This window comes from Muntiacus reevesi, chromosome 2, assembly GCF_963930625.1.
Source record: "Muntiacus reevesi chromosome 2, mMunRee1.1, whole genome shotgun sequence".
NCBI lineage: Eukaryota > Metazoa > Chordata > Mammalia > Artiodactyla > Cervidae > Muntiacus > Muntiacus reevesi.
In genome coordinates, this window is record NC_089250.1 from 275,486,113 (window position 1) to 275,503,159 (window position 17,047).

At 43.2% G+C, this 17,047-nt stretch overlaps 2 protein-coding genes across 6 annotated transcripts in view; both read right to left on the reverse strand.

The window, feature by feature from the left end:
• Positions 1 to 6,907: 6,907 nt before the first annotated feature.
• Positions 6,908 to 17,047, reverse strand: part of LOC136161698 (zinc finger protein 665-like) — a 77,559-nt gene continuing 67,419 nt past the window's right edge. Inside the window, exon 7 of the mRNA XM_065926719.1 lies at positions 6,908 to 7,332. The gene's annotated coding sequence lies outside the window, so the exon portion shown is untranslated. The remainder of the gene's footprint in view (positions 7,333 to 17,047) is intronic.
• Positions 6,908 to 17,047, reverse strand: part of LOC136161699 (zinc finger protein 678-like) — a 77,546-nt gene continuing 67,406 nt past the window's right edge. For 2 of the 5 annotated variants that reach the window (XM_065926720.1, XM_065926721.1), the window contains exons 3-5: positions 14,867 to 14,993; positions 14,285 to 14,377; positions 6,908 to 9,590 (exon numbers count right to left, since the gene is read on the reverse strand). In XM_065926720.1, the coding sequence (XP_065782792.1) occupies positions 7,333 to 9,590; positions 14,285 to 14,377; positions 14,867 to 14,993 (2,478 nt within the window). In that variant the 3' untranslated portion in view covers positions 6,908 to 7,332. Of the gene's footprint in view, positions 9,591 to 14,284; positions 14,378 to 14,649; positions 14,833 to 14,866; positions 14,994 to 17,047 lie in introns of those variants that run through there. The other 3 variants (XM_065926723.1, XM_065926722.1, XM_065926724.1) reach the window with 3 other exon arrangements.

The window sequence follows — 17,047 nt, forward strand, 5'->3', positions numbered from 1 at the left end:
AACTGGGCCTAAGCTCTCACAAATGGAGCCACGTCCTTAACCTGGGACTCCCCTTAGAATCCCCTGGAGCACTTCCTACCCACCACACTGACCAACACAGAACTCTGTGGGGAGGGCATCAGTCAGGTCATTTACGAGGCTGGTCACATGATCCTGATGGGAAACCAGATGCAAACCTCTCACCTAAATATTCTTTCTGAACCATTTCAGTGAATAGAAATCCCCGGTGGTCAGGTCCCCATGCTAAGAACTTGTGAATCTGCAGGTCTTCAGTGGGGCCATGAATGGAGTCATCAGCAAATTCCGTTTATTCTGATGTTTCTTCCCCCAAACCAACGTTCAGGAGTCCTGAGCTCAAGGCCTCACACTCATCGTACCTGAGACCCCTCTGTAGGGGAGGATTTAGGGAGGGAATTCCTGAGAGAGGTCAAAGCTAGAATCAGGCAAAGAAAACATGAGTACATGCAGTTCAGCTTTTATAAGTTACCCTGGGTGAAGTGCTCTGGGCTCCCTAAGCTGAGTGTGGATTAATCCGTTTAAACCAAGGAAAGGATTCTGGTGAGCTCTGTGAGGGTACTGCAAGGTTGTTGCTGAACCACAAAGACGCCGGGATTCTTTGCCTCCAGTGGAGAAGAATTCAATCCAGGGCCAGAGACAAGGCTTGACTGGTTAGAACTTTTGTGTAATAGTTTTATTAAAGTATAAAAGAGATAGAGAAAGCTTTTGACATAGACATCAAATGGGGGCAGAAAGAGTGCCCCCTCTCTAGTATTAGCATTGGAGTTACATGTTCTTCTTAGTTATTACAGTGAATCAAAAGAATGTCTGGAGGTTGTAAAGACCTCACTGAACCCACTCCCATAATTTACATTTTAAGAAAATAGGATTAGCCAGAAGATTTTTTTTTCAGAGACTGTCTTCAAGCAGGATAGATTATTTTTATACAATCCTAAGGAATGCAAGATGGTTGTCTGAGGAGGCCTTACAAATAGCTTGAAAAGAAGAGCAGCGAAAAGCAAAGGAGAAAAGGAAAGTTATTCCCATTGGAATGCAGAGTTCCAAAGAATAGCCAGGAGAGATAAGAAAGCCTTCCTCAGTGATCAATGCAAAGAAATAGAGGAAAACAACAGTTTGGGAAAAACTAGAGATCACTTCAAGAAAATTAGAAATACAAGGGAGCATTTCATGCAAAGATTGGTTCGATAAAAGACAGAAATGGTATGGACCTAACAGAAGCAGAAGATAAGAAGAAGAGGTGGCAAGAATACACAGAAGAACTGTACAAAAATGATCTTAATGACCCAGATAATCACGATGGTGTGATCACTCACCTAGAGTCAGACATCCTGGAATGTGAAGTTAAGTGGGCCTTAGAAAGCATCACTACGAACAAAGCTAGAGGGGGTGATGGAATTCCACTTGAGCTATTTCAAATTCTGAGAAATGATGCTGTGAAAGTGCTGCACCAAATATGCCAACAAATTTGGAAAACTCAGCAGTGGCCACAGGACTGGAAAAGGTCCGTTTTCATTCCAATCCCTAAGAAAGGTAACCACAAAGAAGGCTCAAACTACAGGACAATTGCACTCATCTCACACGCTAGTAAAGTAATGCTCAAAATTCTCCAAGCCAGGCTTCAGCAATATGTGAACCATGAACTTCTAGATGTTCAAGCTGGTTTTAGAAAAGGCAGAGGAACCAGAGACCAAATTGCCAATATCTGCTGGATCATCGACAAATCAAGAGAGTTCCAGAAAAATATCTATTTCTGCTTTATTGAGTATGCCAAAACCTTCGACTGTGTGGATCACAAGAAACTGTGGAAAATTCTGAAACAGATAGAAATGTCGGACCACCTGACCTCCCTCTTGCGAAACCTGTTTGCAGGTCAGGAAGCAACAGTTAGAACTGGACATGAAACAACAGACTGGTTGCAAATAGGAAAAGGAGTACGTCAATGCTGTATATTGTCACCCTGCTTATTTAACTTATATGCAGAGCACATCATGAGAAACACTGGGCTGGATGAAACACAAGCTGGAATCAAGATTGCCAGGAGAAATAACAACAATCTCAGATATGCAGATGACACCACCCTTATGGCAGAGAGTGAAGAGGAACTATAAAGCCTCTTGATGAAAGTGAAAGAGGGGAGTGAAAAAGTTGGCTTAAAGCTTAACATTCAGAAAACTAAGATCATGGCATCTGGTGTCATTACCTCATGGGAATAGATGGGGTGACAGTGGAAACAGTGTCAGACTTTACTTTTGGGGGCTCCAAAATCACTGCAGATGGTGACTGCAGCCATGAAATTACTCCTTGGAAGAAAAGTTATGACCAACCTAGATAGCGTATTAAAAAGTCGAGACATTACTTTGCCAACAAACGTCTGTCTGGTCAAGGCTATGGTTTTTCCGGTGGTTATGTATGGATGTGACAGTTGGACTGTTAAGAAGGCTAAGCACCAAAGAATTGATGCTTTTGAACTCTGGTGTTGGAGAAGACTCTTAAGAGTCCCTTGGACGGCAAGGAGATCCAAGCAGTCCATCCTAAAGGAGATCAGTCCTGGGTATTCATTGGAAGGACTGATGCTGAAGCTAAAACTCCAATAATTTGGCCTCCTCATGTGAAGAATTGACTCATTGGAAAAGACCCTGATGCTGCGAGGAATTGAGGGCAGGAGGAGAAGGGGACGACAGAGAATGAGATGGCTGGATGACATCACTGACTCGATGGGTATGGGTTTGTGTAGGCTCCGGGAGTTGGCGATGGATAGGGAGGCCTGGTGTGCTGCAATTCATGGGGTTGCAAAGAGTCGGACACGGCTGAGCGACTGAACTGATCTGAACTGAAAGAATGTAGAGGGGAAAAAAAAAATTTTATTCTTTCTTCCTCCTTGAGAATTCCAGATCCCTCTCTCCTTGGCGACCCCTGGACTTCTTATCAATCTGCCTTGATATTGACGCGCTCATTCCCTCCTTTTCTTTTAGGAGAATTATGCTTCCAAGGGAAATGGACAATGTTTTTGTTCCAAAACTACTTCCGCATGGCCCCTAAATTGTTGAGATAACAAATTTTCAGTTAAGTATAAATTCTAATATACGTTTCTCCTGCCACTCAGTCACATCAGACCTATCTGACTCTGTGCGACCCCACAGACAGCAGCCCACCAGGCTCCCCGTCCCTGGGATTCTCCAGGCAGTAACACTAGAGTGGGCTTCCATTTCCTCCTCCAATGCGAGAAAGTGAAGTCACTCAGTCGTGTCCGACTCTAAGCAACCACATGGACTGCATCCTTTGTCCGACTCTAAGCAACCACATGGACTGCAGCCTACCAGGCTCCTCCATCCATGGGATTTTCCAGGTAAGAGGACTGGAGTGGGGTGCCATTGCCTTCTCCGATATACTTTTCTGGGTCTTCTAAATAGTCTCCCAGATCCTCCTTGATTCTTTATATTTCCTGATAAGAAAAGGGCTTAATAACTCTCATAGATGTATTATTTCTCCCGATGGGTACTTCATGAAGAGGCAACAGCTTGTGTGGCTGTCCTCACCCTCTCTGGCTGCTCTGAGCATACCATCCCAGGGACAGATTGGAGAAACCTGCTTTTTTTGATCTGTTTCCTGTCCTCCATCACATCCTGTATTTCACCCTTAGTTTTTGCTCTCTGAGGTTCTCTTACTTTGATGGTCTGAGTTTCTATTGAAACCAGAGCAGTCTGAAGTTGTACTGGGATAGGAGTTGTTTGGACCTCTACTTGGGCCGTTTGAACCTCAGTTTGGGTTTTTACTGAGACCAAGGCAAACCTTCCTGGGGTGGGGGGTGGGGGCGGTTCCCTGACTTTCAGTTTGCTCAGGTGGGAGTCCCGGGTATGGGGGCAAAGTAGGAGGACAGGAGGGAGCTGAAGGTTTCACAGTCAAATCTATACTCTTAGGACATAAGTCTGGCATGCCTCACAGTGAGAAAAAGGGCGACACATAAGCTGATTCTACCCATTTCTCCTGTTTTCTACAGAACCGGTCTAAAAACAGTACTATAATTAAGAGACCCTGTAACCGGCCACCGTTTACCAACCTCCAAGTATCCTGTGGCCATGCAGTATCACATAGCAAGATGAGGAGTGAAGCTCTGGGGATGAAATCTATCCCAGTTTTTCAGGATACAGTTCAAAGGAGTGAGGCTGCAATAGTTAGCTCCCATCTGTAAGAGAGAAAAAAAGCGACCAGCGCCATCTTTCTACTGGAGGCGTCCCTCCCTGCTCTAGATCAGGGTGTAGACAGACTTTACTCCAAAGTTTTCCTTCCTTGGTCGGACCTAGTCTGTCCCTTACGGATGCAGGCGTCACACTCTTCCCTCCCAGTTCTACCACAGAGACGGGGTGGAGATGCACCAGGGGTAGACCTGATGGCATCCCTGACTGACGTCCAGCTCCTCGCCATTAAAACCTTGCTTGCCTCTGATGCCACCTGGGGTGCCATCAGAGTAACCTTCCGGAATGCCTCCCAAGCTAAGACCTCTGGGGGGAAACTTTCGTCACCTGGGTGCGTGTGCACAACCCTGACTATATTCCTGACCACAGTAAGACTGGTACAAACATAAAACTGAGATGTTTCTTCCAAGCATCACCGCACCAGTGTAAGCGATAGCAAAAGAGATGGAGAAGGGCTCGACAGTGAGGAAAAAGTGATTTTTGTTCTTGAGTTATTAGGGCCAGTCCTTCCAGCTCATTCCGATTACACAGAAAGAACAAGGAGTTGGGAGAAAAACTCCTGGAAAACCGCCTCTGGCCCACTGAGAGCGGGTTACCACAGGAAGAAACCCACTGCACTTCCGATCTTAGTAACCGTTATCCTCAGAGATGCTCTTGGAGCGAGAGCTCCATCTAGCTTCCTGACTTCCCATACCTAGCGAAGCTTGTCGCTTCCTGACTTTCCATTCCGAGCGAAGCTAGGCGCTTCCTGACTACCAGTCCAAGTGGGGGAGCGAAGTAACAGCACACAGTAACAGCATAGATCACAAGTCCCTTGAAAGTGTAGGATTTGACAGATAGGTTAATCGTTCTAACTCCCAAGAAGTCATGAAATGGCCAGAGACTGGAAAGTTTGACCGAGAAAGGAGAGTTCGGTCCACACGCTTTGCCCATTTCTAGTCATTGCCCGAAAGAGACATTGGCTGCCTCTTGTCATTGGCAGGTCATTATAAACCCCCAACAGGTTTCTGCCCTAAGGCGTATGAGGTCACCGAGGAACCGCAGAGCAGGCCTCCTCGCTTGCTTCAAGCAGGGAATCTCATTCATTCACACAAGCACACTGCAGAGTTAGTGAAGTGTAGCAGAAACGTGTTCACTAGAGCACAACCTACCAGACCTCCAAGCATCCTCACCTTGCCCTGAAGAATCCCGGAGGAGCCCCCAAGATGAAAGACTGCTGCGGAACCATGAAAGACGCCTGGATTCTTGGCCTCCTGAGGAGAAGAATTCAATCCGGGGCCAGAGACTAGGCTTAATATTTCAGAGCTTTTGTGTAACAGTTTTATTAAAGTATAAAAAAGACAGAGAAAGCTTTTGACATAGACATCAGAAGGGGCAGAAAGAATGCATCCTCACTAGTGTTAGCAATGGAGTTATATCCTTTTAATTAGTTATTACAGGGAATCAAAAGAATTTCTGAAGGTTGTAAAGACCTCACTAGACCCACTCCAATAATTTACCATTTAAGATAACATTATTAGCCAGAATTTTTTTTTTTTTTTTTCCCAGAGACTGTTATCAAGCAGGATACATTATTGTAGAGGCAAAAAGAAAAACACTTTTTCTTTTGAGAATTCCAGATCCCTCTCTCCTTGAGGACCCCCGGACTTATCGACCTCCCTAGAAACTGACTCTCTCAGTGTGATAGAAGGGGGGGTCCGTGAATAGACCCTGGGGTTCAGCAAGACTGCTGATGTCAAGGAAGATGGTCATCTAGTGCAGGTGCTCACAGGACTGCCTTCTGTGAGTTCAGGGGCAGGTTACCTGCTCCCCAGACAGGTGCTGAGGCAGCAACAGCATGGAGCAGATTAGGGAAACTGTCAACAATATTCTGTATAAGCCTTCTTATTAGAACCATCACAGTATCCAAGAAGCTAAAAAATGGGAGAAGAGATACAACACAGAAATGAGGGAATATATATGAAGTTATGAGAAGTTTAAAGCCAGTGAGTAATTTCCACATATACCATCTCTCTGTGTTACCAACGAGTTCATTGTGGTTTCCTCACTACAACCTTAAATAAGGTGGGAGAGGTTACTGTAGCTGGTGGGTTAACATTTCATTCATTACAATCAACCAAAACACTAAAAGCCAATCACTGTTATTAATCACCATGTATTAATTTAACACATAGTTGAAATAAAACCTTTTACAATCCACGGCATGATCCATGATTAAATACAGATCAAAAGCACAGAGAGAGATATTCATCTTTCTGTGATAATGTGAGATTTGTGATTTTTACGGCTTACCAAACAAAGCGTAGGAAGCACTTAGCAAGCATGGTATGCACTAACTTCATGCCTTTTCCAGGAAGGGTTTCTAATACATTTATAGGTTGTCACAGAAGCTGTCTTTATTTCAACACTGTCAAGAAATAGTCATGACTTGTGTTGATATTATAAAGATACATCAATATTGCAGTGAGCTGTCATTGTGTTCTTCTTACAAATCAAGGATAATACCATTGAAACCTTACCAGCAACTTCTGTTTTACTTTAATACATGGAAAGATTAAAAGATCACTGACATCATGGTAACTTCCAGATATTTCACATCAATGACGGACACCTCCATTTAGATGGTCACTGTCCATTTTACATCATGGTACCCTTCATCTTCTAATGGAGGATAGATAGAAATGGTTGCAACACAATATGAAAAGGCTAATCTTTAATAAACCATCAAAAACCTCGGTTTGCAAACACACCAGAAACAAAGCATAGTATGCATTACTTGAGTGTTGAGTCACATTCACTTCAAATACTCTCAGTTCACGTCGTTACAAACAAGCATACATACATTGCTAAGAATTGGAACGTTCTAACCATCAACCTTCATCTCACGATTCATGCTAATATATCCACTTTCTATGTGTTTAACTATGGAGTACTCCCTACAGTTATTCTCCTTCAGAGAAACTTCAGAAAAGAGGATTGATGACATGTCTTCTAGTATGTAATCCCTGATATTTATTTTGATTTACCATTTGATTAAATACCTTTTGACATATTTGTTACATCATCTCTGTAAGTTTCTTATATAAACTCTTGTGTTTTCTGATGCATGTTTAGGCAAATCCTATTCCATCACATGTTCCATTACTAGGGTTTCTCTCCAGTGTCTTCTCAGATGTTTAGCGAGATGGGCACTCTGACTAAAGGCTTTGCCACATTCTGTACATTTATAAGGTTTCTCTCCAGTATGAAGTCGCTGATGTTTAGTAAGCGTTGAGTTGCGACTAAAGGCTTTGCCACATTCAGTACATTTATAAGGTCTCTCTCCGGTATGCACTCGCTGATGCTGAGTAAGAAGTGAGAGGCGAGGAAAGGCTTTGTTACATTCTTGACATTTATGAGGTCTCTCGCCAGTATGAATTCGCCGATGTTGAGTAAGCGTTGAGTTGTAAGCAAAGGCTTTGCCACATTCGGTACAGGAATATGGTCTCTCCCCAGTATGGATTCGCTGATGTTTAGTAAGACTAGAAACGTTAATAAAAGCCTTGCCACATTCTCTACATTTATAACGTCTCTCCCCGGTATGAATTTGGTGATGTTGAGTAAGGGCCGAATTTGTAATAAAGACTTTGCCACATTCTTTACATTTGTATGGTTTCTCCCCATTATGGATTCGATGATGTGCAATTAACTCTGAGTGACAAATAAAGGTTTGGCCACACTCTGCACAATGATAAGCTTTCTCTCCAGTATGAATTTGCTGATGTTGGGTAAGATGTGAGCAACGGATAAAGGCTTTGTTACATTCTTTACATTTATAAGGTCTCTCTCCAGTATGAATTCGCTGATGGTAGGTTAGAGATGAGTACTGAATAAAGGCTTTGTTACAGTCTTTACATTTATAAGGTTTCTCTCCAGTATGAGTTTTCTGATGTTGAGTAAGATGTGAGCACTGAAAAAAGGCTTTGTTACATTCTTTACATTTATAAGGTCTCTCCCCAGAATGAATTCGCTGATGTCGAGTGAGAAGTGAGCGACTATGGAAGGCTTTGTTACATTCTTTACATTTATAAGGCTTCTCTCCAGTATGAGTTCGCTGATGATCCATTCGTTGTGAGTAACAGACAAAGGCTTTACTACATTCTGTACATTTATGTTTCTCTCCAGTATGAATCCGCTGATGTTGAATAAGACTTGAATTGTAAGTAAAGGCTTTGCTACATTCTGTACATGTATAAGGTTTCTCTCCAGTATGAATTCGCTGATGTTGAGTAAGAACTGAGTGACGTTTAAACGCTTTGCTACATTCTGTACATTGGAAAGGTTTCCTTCCTGTATGAATTTTCCTATGTTTGTTTAGATTGGATGGCTTACTAAAGACTTTCCCACATATCTTACACTCGTTTTCTTTATGTGGATTCTGAACAGTCTGCAGTTGAATAAGTTCTGAAGACTGACTAGAAACCTTACCATATTCAGTACAAGTCCTCTTTTCAGTACAAGTACTCTTATCGAGAGAAAAACCTGACATTTGATGAAAGGCATTTCTACATTTATGTCTTTTAGAATCCTTGATTGAAGATTCGGGTCCCTGATGATTCTTAAGGTTGGAATCTCCTTCAACCGTATACCCAGTTTCACTGCCTGAATACCTTCTCAGTCCACCAAAAATACTCTTGTAATTATTGGAGCTGGAGCTCTTACTTAAGGTCTGACTCATTTTATTGCACATGCAACGTTGCTGTGTATTAACCCTATCACAATATGTATTGAACAATGATGGTTGGGTTGCATCTCTTCCATTGCCATCAACATGATATATCTTGGAATGGAGAGAAAATATTTGTTGGGGGAAGAAAAATGACCCTCTGCTCACGGATCCCTCAAAATGATTAGACTGTGTGTTTTCCCACTCACTGTTAAATTGTAGGTGTTCAGACATGCTTGAATGTATGTTTAGTCGAAGCCTAAGTTCAGAAATGTCTGAATAAGGATTTGCAGTAGAGACTAGATTACCTTCCAGATTTTCCAGGTTTCCTTTTAGAGAACATGTTTGTTTCAAAAAAGGATGGAAATCTTTTCTTAAACACGTACACGTCTCAGCAGATGTTGAAGACTGAAGTGAGTGTTCTTCCCAATTTGACTCACATTGCTCATTTCTTTTTGCAGTAATGTTAGCATTCTGTGTAACTGTCTCCATTTCTTTATGTCCATATAAGCATCCTCTCTGTCTTGCATATACTCTTGTATATTCGCAGGATTTCATTAAATTTAACTTTCTGAGGTGAAATATTTGACATATTCCTAGGTTTGTAATTGGGAATACACCTTCTAACGTTGGATTCTTCAGCATCAAATCCTGGGTGTCTTGTGGAGTCATAGCTGAAAGATACCAAATAACAAGTAATTTTACTTGCTATTCTTAGTGAATACCTTCAAAGATTTAGAGAAAATTGATGACCATTAGCTAGTTTAAAAATAAAACAGAGACGAAGGATCAAGATGCCAGAGGAATAGGCAGATGTGGACATCATCTCTCTCTCCACAAATGAGTGAGAAATGGAACAATTCTCACAGGGCTCAGCTGAACACTAGCAGGGACCCCTCGAAATCTAAAGAAAGAAGAAAGATTCCTGCTGAGCCAGGTAGGACAAGAGAAGAAGAAGGAAAAGGAAGGGGAGAGGAGGTGGGATGGGGCCTGCAACCTGGGGGGATATGAAAGTGAGGAGCAGTCTCCACATTCGGGGAAGCCCCTCGTCAGGCACTCAGTTTGGACAGGAGAGCCTCATTCTCTGTGGAGAGAACATGGCCACCAGCGGGTGGCAGCAGGACAGGGTGAGACCTGCACACGGGGTCCTGACCTCTGCCCTGCCCACCCAGCCTGAGAGGCATGTCCACACTGCAAACAAGGGCTGGGTGCTGAAATGTGGGGTTCGGAGAGCAGATCAAAGCAGAGGATTGAGGTTGGCTGTGAGGAAACATCCTGAAGGGATGGGGCTGTGAGAAAAGCTCTGCAAACGAGATCCTTGTGGTGGAAGCCTGAACCACCAGAGAGCAGAGTGGCATTGGAGAGTGATGCCCAAAGAAGAAGCCCATTGCATCCCTTGTCCCTTCTGCTGGACCTCCTCGCCAAGGACTATGAAGAAATCCAACCATGTCGTCTTTGAGCCCCAGCCACGGCCTCCCCCATCGACCTCCTCCACAACCAGCAGACTCCTGTGCTCTGGGGCAGCTCAGGAGAAGACACCTATGAGTTGTCCACACGCTCAGATGGAGCTGAAAGCACAGCTGAGGCCCAGGGATGAAGAAGAAAAGCTGACACCTCTCCCTGCAGCAACAGAAGCCACGGTCTTACACCCACGACCGGCTGTGTAACCTCAGCCCCTACAGAGCATCTGAATCACCTACCAGCGCTCTCTCAGTCAAGGCAGGGGTAGCTCTAGCTGCTGTAGACTCTGTGGGCTCCTACACAAGGGGGCTGGGCCAGGACAGAGCCTGAGCTGCCCCCGAGCACCAGAGGGTCCAGCTCCACGCTGAATGCAATCCCAGGACCTGACTTCACTGAGTCTATGCTGGTCACCTTGTGAAAACAACATCTGTGAGACCCCAGGGCCATGGGCCATCCTGCCTGACCATGGTTCAGGTGAGGCCAAGAGCATTGCCAACACTACACCACATGAGAGCCTGCAGAACGCATGAGAGGGGGAACCAGAGCACACCCTGAGTGAACATCCCCAAAGGAGTAATACTCAGTGACTTTTCTCCATGTGTAGGTGCTCCAGTCCCACCTGCCTCGCACCACAAATCAGAATCACAGCTAAGATTCAGGTCTGGGGGCTCTATTCCACAACACAGGGAGCAGGCACCACCAGAGAGAGGGCAGTAACAACCACAGAACAATGGGGAAACAGCCCTGAATATCCACAGCAGGCTCTGGTCACGGTTAACAGCAATCAAAGCCCAGATCAAGAGGATAAGGGCACCAACCTCGGGACCAACCTCACCCACCAAGGTGAAGACACCAGAAGGAAGACTAACTAGGTTCCTGTAGGCTTCAAAAGAGAGACCACAAACAGAAGCTGGACAAATGAGATGGCAAAGAAATAGGTTACAGGGGAAGAAACAAGATGAAAACCTTTAAGCAACACTGAATTTAGAGGAGTTGGCAATCTAATGATTACTTCCTGCTTTTAGTCATCTTAAGTGGAGACAGAAAACACTTTCACAAATCCTAGGTGCCTAGTAATTCGTAAATCGACCTCTTGCTTCACATGTTTCTGAGAATGGTCTATTAGATGCTTCAGTCTAAAAATCATAAGTGATAGTGACAGAGAACTAATCAGAAACTGAGGACACACAAGACAGTGTCTGAGGAAGCTGAATACAAAGAAGATAAACTTAATAAAGTACTAGTTTTAAGAAATAAATAAGAAGAGAGACTTTAAAACTATGCCTGAAAGAGGGAGCTCTACTCATTGCTCTGTGGAGACATAAATGGGAAGGAAAACAATAGAATGGTAAAGACTAGAGATCTCTTTAAGGAAGTTAGAGGCACCGGGAATACTTCAAGCAAAGATGGGAACAATAAAGGACAGAAACGGGACGGACCTAAAAGCAGCAGAAGATATTAAGACAAGTTGGCAAGAATACATGGAAGAACTATACAAAAAAGATCTTAATGTCCGAGATAACCATGATGGTGTGATCACTCACCTAGGAACAGACATCCGGGCGCCCAAAGTCAAGTCGGCCATAGAAGGCATGACGACCAACAAAGCCACTGCAGGTGATGGAACTCCAGCTGAGGTATTTCAAGGCCTAAAAGAGGATAATGCTAAAGTTCTGCACTAGATAAGCCAGCAAATTTTAAAACTCAGCAGTGGCCTCAGGACGGGAAAAGGTCAGTTTTCATTACAATCACAAAGAAAAGCAACGCCAAAGAACGCTCAAACTACTACACAATTTCTCTTATTTCAAACAATAGCAAAGGCTCAAAATTCTCCAAGTGAGGCTTTAACAGTGTGAGAACTGAGAGCTTCCAGATGTTCAAGCTGGATTTAGAAATGGAAGAGGAACCAGAGATCAAATTGCCATCATCCCTTGCATCACATAAAAAGCAAGAGTGTTCTGGAAAAACAACTACATCTGCTTTATTGGCTACACCACAGCCTTTGATTGTGAGGATCACAAGAAACTCTGGAAAATTCTTAAAGAGATGGGAACACCAGACTACCTTGCCTGCCTCCTGAGAAATCTGTATGCGTGTCAAGAAGCAACAGTGAGAACTGGACGTGTAACAACGGATGGATTCCAAATTGGGAAAGGAGTACGTCAGGGCTGTATATTGTCACTCTGCTTATTTAAGTTATATGTACTGCACATCATGCGACATTCCAGGTTGGATGGAGCACAAATTGGAATCAAGATTTCAGGGAGAAATATCCATAATCTCAGATATACAGATGACACCACCCTTATAGCAGAAAGTGAAGAGGAACTGAGGAGTCTCCTGATGAAACTGAAAGAAGAGGGTACAAAAGCTGGCTTCAAACACAACCTTCAAAAAACGAAGATCATGGTACCTGTCATACCCTTTCATGCAAACAGTGGGAGAAACAATGGAAACAGTGACAGACTATTTTTTGGGGTTCCAAGATCACTGCAGATGGTGACTACAGTCATGAAAGTAAAAGACGCTTGCTCCTTGGGAGAAAAGCTATGACCAACCTAGGGAGCATATTAAAAAGCAGAAACATTACGTTGCTGAAAAAGGTCCATGTTGTCAAAGCTATGGTTTTTCTAGTAGTCATGTATGGATGTGAGAGTTGGACCATGAAGAAAGCTGAGGGCAGAAGAATTGGTGCTGTTGAACTGTACTGTTGGAGAAGACTCGTGAGAGTCCCATGGACTAAAAGAAGATCACACCACTCCATCCTAAAGGAAATCACTCCTGGATATTCATTGGAATCACATGGTGAAGCTGAAGCTCCGATACTTTGGCCACCTGATGCGAAGAACTGACCCACTGAGAAAGACCCTGATGCTGGGAAAGACTGAAGATGACAGGAGAAGGGGACAATAGAGGATGATATAGTTGGATGGCATCACTGACTCAATGGCCTGGAGTTTGAGCAGGCTCTGAGAGGTGGTGATGGACAGGGAAGCCTTGCTTGTTGCAGACTATGGATTGCAGACTCAGACTCGACTGAGTGACGGAAATGAACTGACTGATAGGTATAACTGATTCTCTTTGCTGTATAGGAGCACACAATTGGAAAACAGCTATATTCCATTTAGAACTTTTAATGAAGATTTCTTTATATAACGTAAAAATTGTCATAGTTTGAATCAACCATTAATAGTATAGTGCAACATGTGCTAAGAGTTTATGTCAATTTATGTGAAAATTCCATGAGATAAAAGAATATAATAAAGTATTTTAGCAAGTTATAATTGGATCAAATACACTAAAGATATTTAATATGAGGTCATAAAAGTAAAAGAGAAACTTTGAAGTCAACCTGAGACGTACATTCTTTCATTTTCATGAGGTTTTGCTTTCTGCAGTGAAAAATTACTTGAATTTGAAATTTATTTCGAAGGTCCTATGTGTCGCTCCCAGTGGATAGGAAATTATAACCAGAGGACAGAACCCCATTCCCAGTAGTTCTAGAAGTTTGGCAGTTTGTCTACCACTCCACTCACACATTTCTGTCTAGAGGTAGAAGGAAACTTGAAAAGGACTGTCACATAGTTACTCGGAAACGGGCAGAGTTTTTCTAGGGCCCCAAAGAAATTGAAGAGCAACTAATGAATGCAGTTTGTCACAAGCCAAGAGGAGACTTTTAGTTCACACTGTGATGGAGAAAAGTAATCACTGGAGATAAATTCATGAGTGATTAAGAGACAAAATGGGGCAAGTGATACATTTCTATGACAGTAGCAGACACAAACTCAGGTTTTCAAAAACCATTTCCATTGAAGCAAATCATCCAAAGTCATGTGATGAAGGATGAGTTCCTAGCTGCTCCTTGGACCACTCATCTGAGGCTTCATCTCCATCCATTCATACCTACCTGGGTAACTGGTTGTTGTCTCCATTCTCCTTATATTCCTGGGAGCCTTCAATTGCTCCAGAAAGGCGACCAGGTCCAGCTTAGAGACAAGCCCTGTTGATCAGAGAAAGGAAAATTTGTGTTGTTAGAGATTCATCAGTATCGAATCCAATATGTATTCAGGTGAGACAACAAAGCATTTTGTCCTAGAAAACTTTTCCTGAAATACTCTATTCAAAGCCGCTATACAATACTAACAAACACCTAACTATCACATCCTGAGATTCCGGTCAAGTAGTACTAACACAAATGTACTTAGAATTGATGTGAAATTAAGAGAGGGTACAACTATTTAAGGCCACAGAACTTACACAATTACCACTAACCTAGAATGAAGGAGGAAGAAGGAAGAAAAACATCACCAGCATAACGAGTCGTCATGAATCATCACTTTTCTTCCTAAACTCACAAATACCCATTTTCCCCTAGAAGCAGAGATCTGGAACTACTGTGGGAAGCAGAAAATGTCAGAAAACATTCTTGGAATGACAGAACAAAAACCCAGTGGGTGGATAAGGGATTCTGGATGGCAGTTCTCCTCACCCAAGGAGGCCAGGTTCGCGTAATTCTCTAACATCACGTCCCTGTACAATTCCCGCTGACCGAAGTCCAGGCATTCCCACTCCTCTTGAGTGAAGTCTATGGTCACATCCTGGAATGTCAGCCGTCCCTGAAATACAAAGTACAGGTGCCATGTGGCTGTGGGAAGTCTTCCTAATGTGACCCAAGGTGAAAACAGCAAGTTCAGAGACCTGGTCGTGAAGTAATGGCTTGGCTGGTATTACAAAATATATTTTTTACACAGTAATCCTTTCTACCCAACTTCTAATGTGAAGAAAAGAGGATGAGTTATGATCCACAAGCCATTAGAGAAAGTATTCTCATCTAGAAGAGAAATTATAAAATCATCAGGGCAACATTAGCATATTTATTTTTCAGTGTTCTACTCGTGTGACATAGGATAAATTGTTTACCAAAGAAACAGGAAAAAAAAATTTAAAGTGTATTCTGAGCCAAGAGTTCTGAAGTGGGGCCAAAGTGTCACATTTTTAGCAAGTTTATTTCAGTTACTAATGTTGACAATTCTGCTCGATGAATGACGATTTTGAACCTCAATGAAATAGAATAGTAAGGTAAGAATTCATACTTAAGTTGGAACTCTAAGTGTTTTACAGATTTTAGTAGCTCGAATAGGATAGTAAATTAAAAGATGCTTAGTCCTTGGAAGGAAAGTTATGACCAACTTAGATAACATATTAAAAAGCAGAGATGTTACTTTGCCCACAAAGGTCTGTCTAGTCAAGGCTATGATTTTTCCATTGGTCATGTATGGATGTGAGAGTGGGACTGTGAAGAAAGCTGAGTGCTGAAGAAATTGCTTTGGAACTGTGGTGTTGGAGAAGACTCTTGAGAGTCCCTTGGACTGCAAGGAGATCCAAGCAGTCCATCCTAAAGGAGATCAGTCCTGGGTGTTCACTGGAAGGACTGCTGCTGAAGCTGAAACTGCACTACTTTGGCCACCTCATGCCAAGAGTTGACTCATTGAAAAAGACCCTGATGCTGGGAGGGACTGGGGGCAGGAGGAGAAGGGGATGACAGAGGATGAGATGGCTGGATGGCATCACCGACTCGATGGACATGAGTTTGTGCAAGCTCCGGGAGTTGGTCGTGGACAGGGAGGCCTGGGGTGCTGCGATCATGGGGTCACAGAGAGTCGGACACGACTGAGCAACTAAACTGAACTGAATAGGATAGTGACCTTTCTTGTGGTCTGGGCTCGGGTTGGAAGAGAATTTCCAGACATGAAACAAAATGAGAGGGAAATAAAGTTTATTAGAATGGGGGATGCTGTTAGAACAGCAGGCCAGTTCAAATGAGAACGGATGTTGATCAGGGGTCCTCAGTTCACCTTCATAGCCAGGGTACAAGGAGTGGGATAGGGGTCTTGTGGATCATTTGCTGAATGGATGAGGCACATATACTAGGTGAGGGGCAGAATAAGAAAAATACATTCTTCTTATGGGGTAGGAGGGGAGACAGTTTATGCTGCTCAGGAGGACCTGAAATCCATCAATAGTTACAACATGGGGGAGGGAAAGATGCTAAGGGGTCTTGTTTTTCCATTCCTGCATTCCAAGACCCTCCTTGGTTTTATCTACTCTTTTGTCCCTGGGTCGCCACATACCTCCCTCTCTTTATTTTTAGGGCCAATTCTTTAGCCCTTGTTGATACCCTGTTCATGTCTAACTATCTACCCATTTCCCTTCTCACACATTTGGGATTCCAATTTCAAGGAAAAAGGGGCAATGACCGCTCGGGTTTCTCAGGCTGAGCAGGGGTGTCATGGGAATCTGAGTTTCCTTTGCCTATTCTGTCAGGGTGCATTTATGGACGGCGATGAGAGTCCATGAAATGATAAGGTGACTTGTTTCCGCATTGTCTAGGTGTTGGTCAGGGAATGTTCTTGCATGACCACTTGGATATTTGTGGTATTTTAGAAGAAACAAACTTTACAAGAAAGTTAAAGGTATATGACCCAAAGATGAGAAGAAGTAGAAAAGCTGCTCATAGGCTAGCCAGGAGAACCAGGACTGGACATTGGTTCGTGACATTAGTGTTTCTCTAGGTACAAGAAGAAGCAAGAATTTGGGTTCATAAAATCTTTACCTGAAAGCATCTGACTATCAGAAAGTCAGTTCTTCTGGGTTTTTCTGGAGTTCAGAG